The 20,047-nt window shown below is 38.5% G+C and overlaps 1 protein-coding gene across 1 annotated transcript; it reads right to left on the reverse strand.

The window, feature by feature from the left end:
- Window positions 1–1,527: 1,527 nt before the first annotated feature.
- On the reverse strand, window positions 1,528–18,935 carry LOC135512488 (CDK2-associated and cullin domain-containing protein 1-like). Its single transcript, XM_064934566.1, has 9 exons — window positions 18,468–18,935; window positions 10,104–10,230; window positions 8,127–8,229; window positions 7,869–7,964; window positions 4,092–4,194; window positions 3,883–3,972; window positions 3,487–3,625; window positions 3,247–3,290; window positions 1,528–3,115 (listed from the first exon to the last, which is right to left on the reverse strand). Exons 1-8 carry the CDS (start codon window positions 18,787–18,789, stop codon window positions 3,248–3,250), a joined length of 1,023 nt encoding a protein of 340 aa, XP_064790638.1. The 5' UTR covers window positions 18,790–18,935; the 3' UTR covers window positions 1,528–3,115; window position 3,247.
- Window positions 18,936–20,047: the final 1,112 nt, after the last annotated feature.

Here is a 20,047-nt window from a genome sequence, read left to right on the forward strand (position 1 = left end):
CTTTGCAAACAGCCTCCAAGCCCCCCAAGTCATATCTAATTATATTAAGGGCTCAGTTTACAAGAAAAAAAGTCCTCCTGGTCTTCTGTGCACTCAACAAGGATTTGATCACCTACCAAAACTCAAATGACACATACAAATCATTTTGTGTGAGTTTATGAGGGTGATACTGAACACTTAGAAAAACACTACGTCACCCCCCTCACAGCCTGGAAATACAGACCCTGGCTTAAATCAGCAGCACTACTTGCCCAGGTTCATGGTAGAATTAATAAGACACATAAGTCACTTCAAATTCAATGATATAAACCCATGCTTGACCAATGAAGTAGGTTTATGTCAGACTTGCTGAGTTTACTGTACACACCAATTAATATGTGGGGCAGCATGTAGCCTCGTGATTGGAGAATTGGGCCAGTAACCGAAAGGCTGCTGGATCAAATCCCCGAGCTGACAAGACAATAATTCTGCCCCTGAACAAGGCAGTAAACCCACTGTCCCCTGCTAGGCTGTCATTGTAAATAAGATTTTGTTTTTAACTGACTTGCCTAGTTAAATAAAGATTTAAAAATATTATTTTTATAAAAATATGCAGTTTGATGTATGAACCCAAATGAGGGTCAATGAACAAGAGGTAATTGGGGTTGGGTGTTTTACCTTCAAATACACCCCAGCGGGCCCCGGCTGGAGCTGGCGGTAATCCTCGGAGCGCACCTGTGCTCAAAGAGAGGGGATTCCAGTCTTCCAGTGGTGGCCACCTGGGAAAATGTGGACACGGGGCAACTGGCCCAGATGGATTCCCAATTTATTGCAGAGTTAGCCTTGGAGTTTACTGGAAAATATGGAGGCAAGAAGCTAGGGCAACCTGCCACCAGTAAAAGTAGTGACATTTGTCAGCACACTAGTTGCAAGTTATTTTGGGGTGACCAGGACCATGTGCCTGAGTGGCATCCCAGTTCATTGGCCAGTGGGGGCGTTCTGGAAAGGGATTCCTCCTCCGGAAGAGAAGCACCGGTCAAAGCACGACCACTCCACTGAATTAGAAGCCCCTTGTTGAGCCTCCGACACACTAGGGTTAACACAGCAGATTACTGGTGTTGATTAACAGCACTGTAAGTGCTCTCTGTGAACTAGCTGAAGGGGAATTATCATAGAGCCCTGTCAAATATATTGACTAATGATTATATACACATACTGCGTCATTCAACTAAGACATGCAAGCACAAATTTATCAGCATTAATAAACCAAACAAAGATCAAGCATTGTTCAAGGGAGCACTGAAATAAAGGCATGCTGCTGGACCTCTTCTTTGATACTAACACAGTAAATACTACTTAATGAATGCAACAATTACCTGCACCTGAGTGTCTTGTGTTGATTTTCTCCTTTTCAATGCATTGTTTAAGCTTGTCAGTGAAAAGCCTTTATTCACAGTACTAATTCACTTTCGAAGAGAAACTCTACTCTGCCCACAAGATCCTACTGCTGCCATCAACCCCCAGTGATTCCACAGGTGATAATATACATCCTTTTCAAGATTTGTTTATTGAAAGTAAAATTGTACATAAGACAATGAGTGTGCCATCTCCAACATCTTCAAAGATGAGCATCACATTACACTTAAAACAGTGCAAAGAGCTGTATCAAATACTTCCATTTTAGCATAAACCACATGTAACAAAGGTAAATCTGTGACAGTAACTATTGTACATTGATCATTTCCACAATGAGACTGGATCGGTTTACATCATCAAGAACTGGAGAGAACACAGGGATGATTTCAATTAACTCCACCTACATCATTTGACATAATTATTGTAACCAAATTCACAACAGTTTCAAAAATGTATCCTAATCAATTGGTTCAGTGACTTGGTACAATGGGTAAGCTAATGCAGATACAGCAGCAACATGGGGAGACTGACACCATTTCTGGAGTCACAATGCAATTATTTATTTTATTTTTTTAGAACAGGGAATAAGAACATTGTGAATCATCTTTGGCATGCTTGGTAAATACGATCTGGTTCAAAAACAAAGGAAATAAAATATAAATGTTGTGGAAAATAGACCTTTAAACAATTACCGACATAACCTATTCAGTTATAACCAAAACTTTAGGCCGTCATTGTAAATAAGAATGTGTTAACTGACTTGCCTAGTTAAATTAAATTAAAAATACTCCTATTTTGTATGCTAACAAGCTTTGTTGCCGTTTCATTCCCATTGAGAAAGAAATTGTTATACAGGACATATTTTATCCTGTAAGTTCCAGATAAACCATTGCTTAAAGTTGCCTAAACATCAAAAATAGAATGAAATGCATACCTAATTGGGTATGTGCCACTGTAGAACTTTCTTAAATTCAAGAGGAAATGTTCCCTCTTCCCAGACCCTAGTCTTTCATTACAGACGTTAACATATCTGACTGATAAAGTGACACAATTTGTTCCTATCCAAACAACTGTCAATATTAATTACACAGACCAGACAGACAAAAATCAAGTGTTCTACACAACAACAGATGAGGAATAGCAGCAGACTGTCATAGTTAATGAATCAGATCAATCAGACCAATAACAGATCAGGGAGGTCCAGGTTAGAGTTATGTTCATTAGGCACAAAGTGGAAGAAAACAGACAAACAGAGGAACCACCTGTATTTGTCCAATCAGAAACACTCCTTTTGTTTTCCACTGTAATTCATGTTTTCCACGGCATACCCTAATGAACATGACCCATAATTGACACAGTATGTGGTCAAACTGGGAATCATGCCCCATCCACCTGGTTAATGGCAACTTGAATATCCCAACAAAGCAGAGCAGAAGGCACACTTTAATGGAGAAAATAAGAACAAATACATTAAACTACATAATACCTTAACAATAAAGAAGATGGATTCATCACCAAAAGCTGACAGAATCATTATGCACCATTATGAATTCACTGTGCTTTTCAAAAAAGAGGCAAAGAAAGCAGTGTCCACTACGACTCTTGCGGGTCAAAAACGAGCCCATGCTTATGCTCACCCACTGCACTCAGCATCAGAGAATCTTAATCGTTCAGTGTTTTGTGAATTTGGGTTGAACCAGGTCGATGACTGTCTGAGCACCTACAAAAAACAACAAAACAGTTATTCACATTTTTGTACATATTTTTCAATTGTCCAATTATAAGTCATATGCAAATGAAGTGACATTTTGCTATTCAAAAGCAAGCAATGTATGTATGCATCATCCTTACTCTATGCAGACTCCTCGCTAGCTCTCTTGCGAGACTGGTCACCTCTGCAAAATAAAAGGAAGCATCGTCAAAAAACAGGGTTGTGTTCATTAGGCACAAAACACAAGAAAACGGTCCAAAACGGGGATGTACAATCTGAACTTGTCTAATAAGAAACGCTCACTAACGTTTTCCTAAAGGACACTACCCTGGGAGAAGTATTATTATTATTTTTGCTAAACTCTGCCTTATAACACTAACCTGGGAAAGCCATTCAGAGAGAGCTCCATTTGTAGTTTCTGGTCATGAGCAGCATAGTCAGAGAGCTGGGATTCCACTGTCGGCGGGTTGATTTGAGGAATGAATCCAGAGAAGAGAGCTGGGGCTAAATGTGCCCAATCTGAAACAGGTAGCTAATAGTCATTATAATGGATGTCATAACACATACAGGGCAGGTGTTTTATAGTGAATGTTTACCTCTCCAACTTCAAGTCGAAGTAGTGCAAATCAGAGTAACCTATATTTCTCACAGTTTTGATTAGTGCTACACTCGTGTTTGACAGTTACATTAGTTAAACATTTCACTAGTGGATGTAACTATTTAGGTAGCAGCATGTCTTGTGGAATTTAAAAAAATTGACAGAAAGGAAAGGGCACCTGGCCGAAGAGTATACAGGCCTTTCACGACACTGGCCATTGTTGAAGGTCTGACTTGAAAAGGCATGGAATGGGCTTCGAGGAGAAGAGCTAAAGGAAAACAGAAGAAAATAAAATAATAATTAAGCATCAACACAATTTTACAAGATGAGTAATAAGCTAGATATTTTGGGTTTGGCCTGCACAGTTGACCAGTCCACTGTACTCACGTATCAGCGTGTTCACGTGTTTTTCTGCAACATGATCAGTAAAAAGCTTCATGAGATCTTCTCGCAGGTGTCGGTTTAGCTTCGTTTCAATGTAGAACTTATTCTTAGAAATAAAGAAGAAAAAATGCTCGTATGTAGGTAGGGTTGCACATTTTGGGGAAGTGGAGGTAGAAACTTTCCGTGGGAATTAACAGAAATAAATGGGAATTAACGGGAAAATATGGGAATGAAAATTAATGCCGTTTAAATGTAGATGTTTTTTGCATTGGATATATTTACCATATCATATGGGAGACAAACATAAACCTTTTACCTTTATCATAAGTAGACAATGGCAAATGATTCAATCATTCCAATAGAAAAAAAAAAAACTTAGTTACGAATTGAACTTTAATTAAATGAGTTGACTCTTCACATGGGATGATTTCACTGAACAACAAAAGAAAGAGAATACTGAATGATCCACTGCATCTCCCAAAAACATTCTCAGACCCACTGGCTTCAGGTCATCTACAAGTCCATGCTAGGTAAAGCTCCGCCTTATCTCAGTTCACGATGGCAACACCCACCCGTAGCACGCGCTCCAGCAGGTGTATCTCACTGATCATCCCTAAAGCCAACACCAAATTTGGCCACCTTCGTTCCAGTTCTCTGCTGCCTGTGACTGGAACGAATTGCAAAAATCGCTGAAGTTGGAGACTTTTATCTCCCTCACCAATTTCAAACATCTGCTATCTGAGCAGCTAACCGATCGCTGCAGCTGTACATAGTGTATCGGTAAATAGCCCACCCAATTTTACCTACCTCATCCCCATACTGTTTTTATTTATTTACTTTTCTGCTCTTTTGCACACCAATATCTCTACCTGTACATGACCATCTGATCATTTATCACTCCAGTGTTAATCTGCAAAATTGTAATTATTCGCCTACCTCCTCATGCCTTTTGCACACAATGTATATAGACTTTTTTTCTACTGTGTTATTGACTTGTTAATTGTTTACTCCATGTGTAATTCTGTGTTGTTGTCTGTTCACACTGCTATGCTTTATCTTGGCCAGGTCGCAGTTGCAAATGAGAACTTGTTCTCAACTAGCCTACCTGGTTAAATAAAGGTTACATAAAAATAATAATAACATACATCTGTAAAATGATAGTCCAGAAACTAAAGCATTGGTTGTCTTCCTCTCAGGCTTCCATGTCTTCTCCCTGGACCTCCTCAATGTCCACCTCTTGAAAATCAGACTGAGGGCTCATCTACTCTGTCACTTTCCAACCTTGTTAAGGACAGCTCATTGTCAAGCTCAAAAAGCCTCATATTTGCCCGGATGGCCACCAATGTTTCAACCCTTTTATTGGTCAGCCTGTTGCATGCTTTGGTGTGTGTGTTCCCTAACAGGGACCAATTGCGCTCTGATTGCGGCTGATGTTGGTAGAATTTGGAGGTTGATTTCGGCAACAGGGGAAAGAGCCTCAGATCCACAAAGTCCCTTCCACCAGGTGGCTGATGAGATATGTTGGCATGACTGCCATATTGCATCTCCATCCCAATGCCCTTGCTTGGAAGTGTACTGTACTTCGCCAGACTGCCAAGAACCATGCCCTTATCCAGGCCAAGGTGGCGAGACACGGTAGTGAGGACACCATAGGCCTGGTTGATCTCAGCACCAGACAGGATGTTCTTGCAAGCATACTTGGGGTCCAACATGTACACCGCGGCGTGTATGGGCTTCAGGTAGAAGTCTTCACGCATTTTTAAATGTATTTCAGAATTGCAGTTTCCTCTGCTTGGAGCAACAGTGAAGTGGGCAGGGCAGTACGGTTTTCTTCTCTTACATCTGCAAGCAGAGTCTGAACATCAGACAGGATGGCATTGTCTCCCTCAATCCGTGCAATGGCTAGTGCTATAGGTTTCAAGCTACTTACCACTCCCTCCCAAAATACATAATCCAGGAGGATCCTCGGCAGACTGATATGGCCATTTCTTGGAGAGACTCCTTCTCCTCCAGGAGACTTTCAAACATGATGACAACACCACCCCAATGGGTGATGCTGGGCAGCTTCAATGTGGTGCTCTTATTCATCTCACTTTGCTTGGTGAGGTAGATTGCTGCTATAACTTGATAACCCTTCATATACCTAACCCTTTCCTTGGCTCTCTCGTAGAGTGTATCCATTGTTTTCAGTGCCATGGTATCCTGGAGGAGCAGATTCAATGCATGAGCAGCACAGCCAATGGGTGTGATGTGAGGGTAGGACTCCTCCATTTTAGACCAAGCAGCCTTCATGTTCGCAGCATTGTCTGTCACTAGTGCAAATACCTTCTGTAGTCCAAGGTCATTGATGACTGCCTTCAGCTCATCTGCAATGTAGGGGCCGATGTGTCTGTTTCCCTTGTGTCTGTGCTCTTGTAGAATACTGGTTGAGGGGACGAGATTATGTAGTTAATTATTCCTTGCCCACAAACAATCGACCACCCATCAGAGATGATTGCAACACAGTCTGCTTTCTCTATGATTTGCTTGACCTTCACTTGAACTCTGTTGAACTCTGCATCCAGCAAATGTGTAGATAAAGCATGTCTGGTTGGAGGGGTGTATGCTGGGCAAAGAACATTCATAAATCTTTTCCAATAGACATTGCCTGTGAGCATCATAGGTGAACCAGTTGCATACACAGCTCTCTTTATCTGACTACGTTCCTCCATTGAGTCAAAAAAACTTCTGATTCCAGGAGGACCATGAGCTGTTGCTATCGATAAGGTGTCAGATTCATCATTTTCACCTTGAATAGAAGTAGAGGGACTTTTGTCAGAGGTTGCTTGTTGTGAGCCATGAGGGAACTTTATGCACTTGGCCAGATGATTCTGCACCTTTGTTGCATTCTTCACATTTGATTTGGCACAGTATTTGCAAATGTACATAGCTTTCCTTCTACATTAGCTGCAGTGAAATGTCTCTACACATCAGATAGTGCCCGTGGCATTTTCCTGTAAATATTAGAAAAAAATTGAGTAAAAATACATTTAAAAAACGACTACAATTCCATGTACAGGTAAATAGTTAAGCAGTTAGACTAAACAACTCCTTTGTAAGATACCCATTTTAAAATGAAACGTTTGGAAACAGGTGAATTAACACTCCCCAGTTAGCAGGCTGAAGCAAGCTAAAAACCCACATGGCAGCAAAAACTAACTAGCAGAAATTGTTAAGTTAGAAATGATTTATACACACTTTGCAGTAGGCTACTATTTACAAGTTAACAAAGAAATCATGTCATATAAAATATAATCACCCCACCCAGTATTGTAATCAAAACTTACCAGAAAGCATGTAGTCCTTGGCTCAGACAGTGTAGTAGTGTGGGCTCAATATAATTTAATTAGTGTGCAAGATCTTGACAATCAAGATCCATGTGATGTGATGGAAGAGGGTTGCAATTCCATTGAATTGGGGATAGTTTAATCAAAATATGCCACAAGACCTAGAATTGCCTTGTGTATCCCACAAAAAAAGTTTCACTGTTATAAGCTAACTTTTTTGATGAATTTAAGCTAAATTCCCGGGCTTAACTTCATGGAAAATGTCCAGAAAACTTCAGCAAATTTACCTGGAAAGTTTCTGACCCTTTGCAACCCTACTTGTTTGAAAGGAGTATATGATTAAGGTCTGCCCTGAGTATTGACGGAGTAGGCTTTATCTGTATCTGGGAAACAGGCCCAAAAAGATTTAATGGAAGGAATATTCAAAGGATGAGCACTTCATCAGGATACATACCATGTAGATGAATACAGGAACTATGCATTGAAGAGCATCTGTGTACTGAGTCTGAGCAATGTTAAAATGCTCAATGAAATTCCCTGGTGGAACAATCTGAAAAAAAAAGAATAAATGATCCGTGTTAATGTACTTTTCAGGTATTTACACAACAAAAAAATGCAGTGAAAGGGGCATACTATCTGTACAGTAAGAAACACTCGTTTTTGTTTTCCATTGTAAATCTTTGAACAAGACACAGGTTCTGTTTTCACTTACTTGTAAATCAGATGAGACTTGTTGAAGATGGGTAGTAATCTTCAGCATCAAGTCTTTGTACAATAGCTCTGAGTGCTGTTGACAAACACACTTGTACACATAACTGAAAAAGGGAAAAGAAAATTAGAATTAAAACTTTAACAAATGTGACCGGCCGGCTCGATCTTATGAGCAAAATTTGAAATGGTGTTTTTTACATTGGATAAAAGTAGCAACTCAGAGCTAGAAATTGGTATATCATACAATACAGTTGAGGAACAATGGGAAAGTAATTCTGCTTTCAAAGTTGATAAACTTGTAACCTCACTTTTGAGAAAATTGTCTTGAATGTTTTGGTACACCTACTGGAGAGCTCTTTTTTGTCTACACCCATTCAAGCATCATTCACACCCTCTAAAGCCTTAGCTCCACCCATCTCTAAACAAACAAATATTTCAAGACAGTCGTAAACGCAGAGCGTTGTCAGATTGTCAGTTCGTAAATTCAGAGCGTTCAGAGAGCACACTGGATGTTCTGGCCGAGGAGTAGGGTTGATCTGAGCGTTCTGACCTAACAGCAGCATTCAAGCACCCAAGCTAATTGGCTAACGTTGGCTAGCTACTTCCAAACACAAATGAGAGAACAGCTACTCTGACCATTTTACTCACCATAGCAGAGCTGGTTAGCCTGTTTTTATGTTATCCAGAGCATTGATTACTGCAACTGTACTGCTGACAATTTAAAAATCAGGCTTTTTTTTGCCAATGTTTAATGACACCGGACATATTCAACGGGTGTTGAGTGTACGTAAATCTGTCAGTTATTCTGCGCTCTGGCACACTCAGACGAGAGTGCTCTGAAATCGGAGTAGATAGACAGAGCGAATTTACCAGCTGTGTCTATCGACAGTTGACGCAGTGACATCATTAACATTCTATTGAAATGGTTACTTGCATAGTGGAGTCTTTTGTTTAGACATTTAGCTTGCTAGCTAAACAATGAACCATAATCCCAACTCCTAATGTCACTACCCTGTATGAATCTGCATGTAGCTAACCAACCAGGTTCAATGTTAGCTAGCTAACATTAGGCTATAACTAGCAATGTAAATGGCTCTGCGATACAAATAATAACAATAACTACACAGAACATACACAATATTAGGTAGTGAGCCAGCCAGCTAACATTAGCTAGCTAGCTAACAGTACACAAACTTGAAATTAAAAGACTTTGACAAAATTAGAAATGTGTCATATCTGAAAATGTAGCTAGCAAGACTATTTTACCGGCATACATGGATGGACGCTTCTCCCTCTCTGTCACGGATGCTATGGTTGCCCTTAGTTTGAATCCGGGGACAGACATTTTATATATCTGCATATTTGAAATCAAATGCCAGAATTTTCTCCATCTTCTTAGCTATCACTCTAATTCCAAAACATGGTCCTCCAGAAAGTAGAAAGCAACACTTATGCAGTTCTGCTACGTGATATTTTATTTTATTTTAAAGCTGCGTTAGAAAGAATTACCTACATATACTGACCAGCTCATGTTATAGACAGAAGCATGCTACATGGCAGAACAGTCCAAAACTCATCTCTCGGCATGTCCAGCCCACTCATTATCTCAGCCAGTCATGGCTAGTGGGAGGGTTTCCGTCTTTTTCTGTGGCTAATCTAACTAGGCCTGTAATTTAACAATTGTATTTGTATTTACAGATGGCATACATGTTTGTTATTAAGGCACATGAAAGTTCACATGTTCTACAAGGCATTTCTGCCCAAAAATGTATTTAGATTTTTTTTAAAGTACATTTACATTCAAATTACTTTCCTGTGAAGTAGTGATGCGCGACATATGCCTAGTTTCCTGAAATGAGTCACAAATGGCAATATCTCCCCTCAGAATGCTCACACATAAGTAGTACAGCAGTTCCATGTCTTAATTTCTTTCAAAGCTACATAAGATATCAATACAGTCAGACAGTTTGTGTCTCACCTGTATATCTGCTCATATGAAATGGAGATGTGGTCCATGGGGTTTTGTATCAGCAGGTGGTCAATGGCTTTCTCCAGGTTCGGCCAGTATGTGGTTCTATAGTCCTCTTCGGTCATTGCATTCATTACTGAACCACAAAACGATAAATATTAGGTTATTTTCATGACAACACGGGCCCGAGCTCTGCCCTGACATGACAATAAAATGAATTCCAAACAAGGACTGTCCGACTGAACAGTACAAGGGTCATTAGCTAAGGAATGCTCAACTCTGCTCTCCATATATCGAGGCGGAGTTGAGCTTTAATAACTGGTTGTGGGATTTGATAGCAACAACATTTAGTCAAATTCAGCCAATTCCTCTAAAAATGTTAAATCTGAAAACGCTTCAGCAGGTGCTGAAATTCATACTTCTAATAAAAACATATTTAATACAACCACCAAATGTTTCTTCATTTGTGTTGCTCAGCGCATGTGCCAATTTAGCTAAGGAATCCTTAACTCCTTTGTCTTATATTTAGGCGGAGATGAGTTTTAATTACTGGTCACAGGATTTTGCTCGCAACAACTTTGAGTCATCAGTTGATTCTTGTAAAAATGTCAATTCTGAACACACTTCGCTGTACCTATCTTTGTCCTGTATAACTGCAGTGCTTCCACAGTGTGGTGAAATTCAAACTTCTAATAAACTTTTATCGAATACAATGTTTCCTCGTTGCTCGTACTACGTAAGCCGAGATTCAATTGGGTCTGTGCAATCCGGTATCCTTGGGACGTCTCTACCCAAAACCTAACTTTAACCCGTACCTTAACCATAACCCTTACCGTAACCACTTAAACATTTAAACTTCAATGGGGTAGGGACATCAAGGATCCCGGATAGCACAGACCCAATTGAATCTCAACAAGGAAAAAGTTGGTGGTTGTATTTGCTAAACGTTTTTATTAAAACTTGGGATTTCTGCACCATGAGGAAGGACCACAGTTGTACAGGTCAAATATAGGTAAGGTAAGGTAAGAATTTACTGATGGTGACTCAATGTTGTTGCTAGCAAATCCTACGACCAGTTATTGAAACTCAACTAAGCCTCTATATAAGAGAACGGAGTTGAGGGTTCCTATTTTTTAAAGTAAATACCACAAACTCATGTCGGGAAAAGAAAAAGGCGAAACTAATCTACGCCCGTTCTGATAAAAACCTTAGGGCATCTAGCCTCGGGGGATGCCTTGCTTGAAAACACCCTCCTTCCTTGCTCCTGGCCTGCCTCTTCCACCAATCCAATTGTTTCTTATGGACAGAAAAGAGCAGAAGCTCTGAGTTGTCCGATCAGGTCCATTGTCCACTGAGTGGTTCCTCAGCTAGTGCCAATTGAATCTCATCGTACGTAGAACGAGCAACACAAATTAGGAAAAAGTCAATGGTTGTATTCAACAAAAGTTTATTAAAGTATGATTTTCAGCTCCCAGTACGACCACAGTTCTTCAGGTCAATCATAGGTAAGCATTATCAGAATTTACAAGTACTGACTGAAGGTTTCTATTGCCCCAGGTTTATTCAACAAAAGCAATGTGGCAAAAAATGTATATGCAACATGTGTAATTGAAACGGCAGATATAGGAGACATTTTCTAAAGACAAACAACATTTTATCCATGGGACAGGGGTGTTTTTTATTTTGTCTAACTTACTTTATTGTGAAAAAATGATGGAAACTGTTTTTCTAATAAATGATGATTGCCGAATACTTTTCAAGGTACACGGGGCACATGACGTAACTACAAGCTCTACTCCACATTTAAAGATGCACTATGAAGAGGTGCCAAGATGGCAGCTTGAACAGGCGCTTTTTTACCGAGCTCCATACCAAACTTCAGAAAGATTGTGAAAAAAACATGTTTACAGTCATTACTATTACTGTTTTTATTTGTTCAAGATATAAGACCTTTCCTGTGACTGGAAAAATAATTTGATCATTTATTTCAGCATGTCCAAGCAAAGTTGTGACAAAAAAAGAAAGGAAGAAGTTAGCCGTTCTATTGCTAATCAACAAGAGAGAAACGTGCTTATAGACAACTGCCATAACTACACTTGGCCTATGGATAATATCATGCTTTCGAATGCTGTTGAAGATTACGAATTCCCCTCTTTACCGGTTACTCCGTGCAAACCTCCACCCTCCAAAAAACCCAACATGCACTCTGACATCGTGGCTACCCTCTCCTTTACTCATCAACTCCAGGTCTGACGCCATTGAGAAAAATGGTAGGCGAGAACAGCATGGTTATCGAAGGCTTGAAAAAGACTGGAGTTTCACATCAAGGATGTGAAAATGAAAGTGGCAAAAGTTGAAAAAAGTGTGGAAAAGGTGGAAAAGAATAACAATGTCTACCATAGACGTCTCAATGATCTGGAACAATACACAAGAAGATGGAACCTGAGACTCTACGGCTTGCAAGAGGTGGAGAATGAAGATGTGTGTGGAGAGGCTATCTGCATCTGCCAAGAAGTTATGCCTGCAGAGAAGAACAAAGTTGGTGATACCATCGACGTCGTGCATCGCCTCGGCAAGAAGCAACAGCAAAATGATTCAAGACCAAGGGGTATCATCATCATCCTCTTCACAGACAGATTATACAGGGATGTTGTCTGGAAAGCTGCTAGGAAGAACGCCTTCCTTCAGAGCCATGGTGTGCGTTTCGCCGAGCATCTCAGCCCGGAGGACATAGAAAGAAGGAACAAGTTGTGGCCAACGATCAACATAGCACAAAGTGAGGGAAAGGCTGCTTACTTCGTCAGAGAACGAGGCTTCATCAATGGTTCAGAAATCCATATTCCTCTCTAAAATCTCACCAGATGGTACAGATTGATGGTTTCATCCATGGTATTCTCATTTTCTTTATATTGCTTACCTAACAAGCATCAGGTGACTATTTTTCGGAATACTCAGGTACTTCAATTTATTAGTATGTTCTTGTATGACCACAAGACCTATTTTGTTTACAAACTTTATAAAGAAGACTGAAAGCTGTATTTATTTTTTAACTAGGATACTGTTTTAAAGGGCATACAGGTCTACTCTGACTTTACACGGTTATTGTTCTATTGAGTTATTAATACTTAATTCCAAGTGAAAAATGTCTTAGGAACATGTATATGTAAAACATTTTTTATTCAAATGTTTTATGATCCGTTTTTATATGCACCCTTTAATTTAAATTATTATTTTGTGTTTTATTTCTCAGAATAGTTTCTGATTACACTAAAGAGGGTTTTTAGTATCTCTTACTACAAGAACCCTTGGTTTGGTCTTGAACATAATTTTCAGTTGAGTTGAATTTCAAAGCCGGACAACATCGAGCTCAAAGTTTATGGTTTAAGCTATTTTCACTTTAAGTTGACTTAAATGGTGCAGATCTCGGTTCCTTATCGTTTACTGCTCCTATGTCTTTGATTCATCCTACTACAGTTTATACTTTTATATAATCTTTGTTGTTTTGTCTTGGTCTATAGTTTCTCTTAATGCTAGGGGTTACGAAACAATGTGAAGCGCAAGGCCTTATTTTTATTTGCTAAACAATATCGAACAGATTTTTGCTTTTTTCAAGATTCTCACTCAATTTCGGCTGATGCCAACTTCTGAAGGTCGCAGTGGGCAACAATATTTGGCTTTCCCATGGATCTGAACGTTCCGCTGGTGTCACTACAATGAAAAATACCTTTGGTGGTAATATTCTACACTCGGAATGTGACCCCTTTGGTCACTTTATTTGTCTTGTGATCGGTTACAATGACATTACGCTCATTACTGTAAACTTCTACTGGTACAACACCAAACATGAGAATGATGAATTGCTTGAATCTATAGATATACTTCATTGGGTATCTACATTTCCCAATTCCTTATTATTGATAGGAGGGGACTTTAACATTACTATAGATAATTCAACTCATAGATGGCCCCCAGGTAGGCCAACCAATCAGAATTTGGGTTTAATACTTTTTATGGGAAAGTTTGATCTTTCTGATATATGGAGAGAGAGGTTTCCGGCCGACAGATCATTCACTTGGAGTAACAAAGCAGGTTCCAGACAATCCAGAATTGATTTTTGGCTTATATCCAAATGTATTGATCGTGAGTGTGTTACTACAAATATTTGTACTACTCCCCTCACAGACCATAGGGCCATTTACATTGATAAAATATTTACCCCTGATACTAACCTTGGTAGAGCATCCTACTGGAAGCTAAATAGCTCATTATTAAATAATGATATGGTTCAATTTGAGGTTAAAGATCTGCTCTCACAATTTTGGGAAAGGGCTTGTGAAGAAAAATCTTATTGCAAGAACTGGGAGCTCTTTAAATTTGAGGTGTCCAAATACCTTAGAAAATATAGTAGTAATCTTGTTAAGACCAGAAGAGCTGAGGAGGAAACAGTGATCATTAAGAACCCCTTTCTCAGAGGTCTCCAGCCAGCCTCTCAGGGGAGGAGAAGATAGAACTAATTGAGTTACAAAATAAACTGGATAATATATATAGATTAAAAGCAGAATGAGCCTTTATTAGATCTAGGAAAAAATGGATTGAGGAGGGACAATATAATTCATCCTATTTCTTTAGACGTGAGAAATTTCACTCAAAAAATAACACTATCCATGAGTTAAACATTGATGGTGTTATTACAGATGACCAAAAATGAATCGCTAAATACTGTAGCAATTTTTACATAAAATTGTATAGCTCTACATACTTTCAGGAATCCACAGATGTGTTTTTTAACTCACTGAATAATATTCACTCTATCAGTGATATAGAATCTAAACAGTGTGATGAACCCATCAAAGTTGAAGAGATTATAGAGTCTATCAAACATCTAAAGAACAATTAATCACCAGGTGTTGATGGAATTACATCAGAATTTTACTAATTATTTTCTGAACAAGTAGCTCCCTTCCTATTTGAAGTCTTTTTAGAGAGTATTAAAAACAATGTTCTCCCTCCTACAATGAGTCAGGGGTTAATAACACTGATACCTAAGCCTAAAAAAGAAGTGCTGCTCATCGATAACTGGCATCCAATTTGTCTTCTTAATAATGACTATAAGATATTAGCCTTATTACTTGCAAAAATAATTAAAGAAGTCTTGGATGCAATCATTCATGAAACACAGTCTGGCTTCATGAGGAACAGACCTATTTCTAACAATGTCAGACTAGTATTAGACATACTTGACTACTCAGACCTAATAACCGAGGATAGCTTCATATTATTTTTAGATTTTTATATAAAGCATTTGACACAGTAGAGCATCAGTTCCTCTTCCACTCCCTTGAGAGACTTGGCTTTGGGGATTTTTTTCTGTAACACTATTTATGCAAAGGCTCTTTATGCAAATATTAACAGCTCTATCAAATTGAAATATGATTTCACCTAGATTTGAGTTAAAGAGAGGAATTAGGCAAGGTTGTCCTCTCTCTCCGTACCTATTTTTATTAATCACCCAACTTCTTCTTCAAATTCTTTAAATAACAGTCCTGTACAAGGTATTTCCATAGCTGGTAAAGAAATTATTATAAGCCAGCTGGCTGACGATACTACACTTTTTCTGAAAGACGCTAACCCCCAAAAAAGTAAGACGCTAATCGATCAACGTGATACAATCCTTTTCCAAAGCGTCTGGTCTATATCTTAACATTAATAAATGTGTACTCATGGCTGTCAAAAATTGTGACACCTTCATATTATGGTATTCCAGTAAAAGAAGAACTTCCATATTTAGGCATAACCATTACAAAGGATCAGAAGTCGAGAGGCTTACTAAATTTTAACCCTCTTATTAAAAAAACAGAAGAAGCTAAATCAATGGCTATAGAGGTACTTATCTTTAAAAGGTAGAGTCCTAATAACAAAGGCTGAAGGTATCTTTATATCTTGACAGTAAAATAAGCAAGGAGATGCTTTTCAACTTTCTGTGGAGAAACCGTACCCATTACATTAGGAAAACTGTTGTAATGAACACTTATGAGAATGGTGGGCTGAAGTTTCTGGACTTTACTACCTTAAATAATACTTTTAAGGTCAATTGGATAAAACCATTTCTAAGAAGACCCACTTCTATCTGGAATTTTATTCCTCATCATGTCTTTACTTTTGGTGGCCTGAACTTGTTTTGCAATTATAATATTGGCAGAGTTCCAGTGAAACTTTCTACTTTTCATCGGCAGGTTTTCTTGTCATGGTCATTAATTTATAAACACAATTATTTCTCCACACAGATATTATATATGGAATAATCAGGATATATTGTATAAAAATACTTCTTTGTTTTAAGAATATTGGTTCCGAAATAATATCCTATTGGTGAGCCAACCGGTTAAATGCAGAGGGTCTTTTACTCAGTTTTAAGGAATTCTTATCACTTTACAAGGTCCCTGTAACACCTAAAGATTTTGCAATTGTTTTAGATGCCATTCCCTCAGGTGTTGCTCTATTATTCAGGAACATGTCAAGACCTGACTCTCAGAGCCTACCTTCTATTGACCCTGCTGACTCATCAGTAGGAAAGATTTGTTTCTCTTTTGGTCCATTCAACAACAGAGCGATACGAACCTTGGTTCAGCAGGATGTTGTATCTATACCTTATGTCATGCCTTATTGGAATGGATTTATTGACTGTTTATTATCTGTTGGAAAAAAGTTTCAATGTTGCCACACATATACCTACTTGTTAACAAAATTAATAAATGTTATCCTGCCAACCATTATATGAAGAAGTTTAAGGAAAACAACTCAAATGGCTCCTTTTGTAATGACCACCCAGAAACAGTTTGCATATTTTTTGGCATTGTATTCATGTATGAAAACCGTGGCAAGAAATCCATAGATTTATAAATGAACACTTTTATGAAGGTCTTACACTATTGTGGAGAGATGTACTGCTTGGATTCTTTACCTACGATAGGAATAAGCTGAAACATTATGTACTTAATTTTATTATTCTTTTGGCCAAATTTCATATTCACAAATGTAAATTTACAACAACAAAAAAATTCTTACCCTACAAAAAGAAATTGAACTGTATTTTAAAAGACAATTAAACTCTAACAAAAAAGCTGTTAGAATTATAAGTGTATGTATGTCCCTTAAGGTCCTTGTGATATTGTACTCTCAAGCTCAAATGGTCCATTGTTTATAATCTATATATATATACTTGTGTTCCCTCATGTACTCTCTGTATTGATTTGTTGTTAATAAAAATTAAAATAAAAAGATTCACTATGAAGAAATCGCTCCGTCATTTCCTGGTTGCTAAAAGTTCCCCTATTTTCAGTTTGTGACAAAACAAGCAAGTACAGTGTAGATAATCATTGCACCATCTAAACCACTGAAATATTTTCCCCTAACCAATGATATTGTACCTTCAGCTAGTGTACAAAACTGAAAATAAAAGAACAAAAACTAAACTTAAGGGGAAGCATATTAATATCCAACATAGAATATATCTACTGCTTCTTAGACATGCTTTCAATGAGATTAACAGATCTATAACACACATTTCTGAGAATTTTTGTCAAATCCCCAAAACATTACATATTGCAAGTTGAATTCTAAATGCCTACTACATGCAAAATCTACTTTTTCAACTATACAAATAATGTTTCTTTGTTGTACAACGATTATCCTGAGGCCTAAATTGCTTTTATGGTTGGTTGGCAAGTTTCAACATCCAATTATTTAAAATCTACAGGAGTGCAAGTTTCACCATGGCACGAACCGTGCCGATATGTTAGCGTATGAGAATTTAGAACATGGGAAATATTAGTCAATTAATGCATTCTATCCATGCTCGCTTTCGCGGGATACCCGAGACAGGACATACAGGAGGTCGCCAATTTATTAGTGCACAATTTGACTAAACGGATAATGGAAACACTTCAAACACTACATTTATATTTAATACCTGATTTTTGCGGGGGGGGTTGTTTTTGGTGTGACGTCATTACGTCTAGCTGTTTTTATCGACAATGTAGTTCAATAGAAACGCACCGTAGCAAGCAATTGGCCCATCTGTTTTCAAAATGTCGCCAAATAAACAAATAATAATCACTCGATAAGTTAATGGAAACATACCTAGTGTTGTTGCTAACAAATCTCTTCACCTAATATCAAAACTTCGCCTCGATATAAGAGAACGTAGTTGAGCATTCCTCAGCTAAAAAGGTCATATAGTAAGTAGCCAACTTACTCCACTGACGTTTAGGCCAAAGGCAATGCCATGGAATATTTGCATGACCAACTACATTCCCATCCCATATCAGTAAGTCAAAAACATGATAAACATTAAACACGATGCGTTCAACTTACGAAACTTTGAGGCGGAGTTCAGGGTCAGTTTCCCTGCGATGGAAGCTGGCGATGCACTGTCAGTCTCGCTGGTGTCACTGTTCACGCTGTTAGAGTCTGAATCCACGAACTTTGAACCACTGTTGGAACTGGAACAAATCTTTGCGTGGTTCTCCTGCGCCGCTACATCTCGCGTGCCCAGAACCGGAAAAATTGGTAGGGTCTGGGATTCATTTGACAGTTCGGTCCTGAGATAGTGAACTTGTCCACTGGCACGGTTTTCACAGTAGTTATGGTTGTGGTCGTCATTTAGACCAGAACTTTCTTCTTCCATGTCCTCCATGCTTTAGCCTTTCAAGTTGTCTAATGAAAATCTTCATGAATTTGAAGTTTGGTAAGAAGAATTATGTTTTTAGAGCACCATCGCTTTTGCACCTTGTATACGCTAGCTGCTGTATGGGGAAGTAAATTAAATGTTTTACGACACTTTGCAGCATTTGCTTTTAGGCAGAGCCTTAACTGGCGATCGTCACTAGTTACCACAGCCACAAAGTCAGAAGGCTCACCTACATAAACCAATCAGATGAGCGAATGTGGTGACGCGTAGGCCGGTTTCCGGTTCGTTGGAAACGACCAATGACACAGTTTTATAATTGTTATCATTCTTGATGACTTTTTTTTTTTTTTTTGTGGGAGAATGTGCTGCTCGGTTTCCTTAACCATAATAAGGGTAAAGAAAAAATATTTTACCTCATAAATCTAACTGTACTAATGGTAAACTTTCATATTCATAAATGTAAATTCACTAAGAAAAAAACACTCTTCCGTGTTTTCTATAAGGAATTCGACACCATTAAGACCATTCAACATTCTTCCAATAAGAAAGCTGTGAAAACCATCAATATGTGTGTTTCTTTTAAAGGTCTTTGTATAATATATAATTTGTTGCACCCCCTAGCATATGTTATCATTGTCTATCTGTATACTTATTGTATGTATACTGGTTTTTCTAAATAAAAAAAAGAAACAACCAATGATGTGTATGAACCACAACTCCTATGCCGACTGACTTGCAAGGGCCTAGTCACAGAGTTTAGAAACTGTACTGTCTTTGGGTGGATGAGAAACATGCTTTTATATTATTTATTGATCCATCAATTATTTGGTTATTTGTTAGATAAGGTTAAACCAACCGTTATAAATGCAAAGTGTTAATCAGATGTCTTATTCAAACAGCTTGCCATGATGTTGGGCTCCAAAGTGGCGCAGCGGTCTCAGGTACTGCATCTCAGTGCTAGAGGTGTCACTACAGACTCTGGTTTCTTGGCTGTATCACAACCGGCCGTGATTGGGAGTCCCATAAGGCAGCGCACAATTGGCCCAGCGTCATTAGGGTTTGGCTGGGGTAGGGCATAAATAAGAATTTGTTCTTAACTGAGTTGTCTAGTTGAATAAAGGTTCAATGAAATATTTATATATATATATATTTGCCCTTACTCAAAGTTACCCAAAATAGGTTTACTCCAATATCTGTGAAGAGAGGCCGTCAATGGGTGCCTGCCATCACTGCCTAGATTGGAGAGCTAAGTATGAGAGAGTGG

Source organism: Oncorhynchus masou, chromosome 24, assembly GCF_036934945.1.
Source record: "Oncorhynchus masou masou isolate Uvic2021 chromosome 24, UVic_Omas_1.1, whole genome shotgun sequence".
Lineage (NCBI taxonomy): Eukaryota > Metazoa > Chordata > Actinopteri > Salmoniformes > Salmonidae > Oncorhynchus > Oncorhynchus masou.

What these genes read in the sequence shown, in the direction of transcription:
- LOC135512488 (XM_064934566.1), bottom strand. Translation starts at nt 18,789, where the DNA reads ATGGAGGACATGGAAGAAGAAAGTTCTGGTCTAAATGACGACCACAAC. An exon ending in GAACTCCGCCTCAAAGTTTC is followed by an intron (nt 10,231 to 18,467) that starts GTAAGTTGAACG and finishes TTTGTGGTTCAG; the next exon opens with TAATGAATGCAATGACCGAA. An exon ending in AAGTCTCATCTGATTTACAA is followed by an intron (nt 7,965 to 8,126) that starts GTAAGTGAAAAC and finishes TTTTTTTTTCAG; the next exon opens with ATTGTTCCACCAGGGAATTT.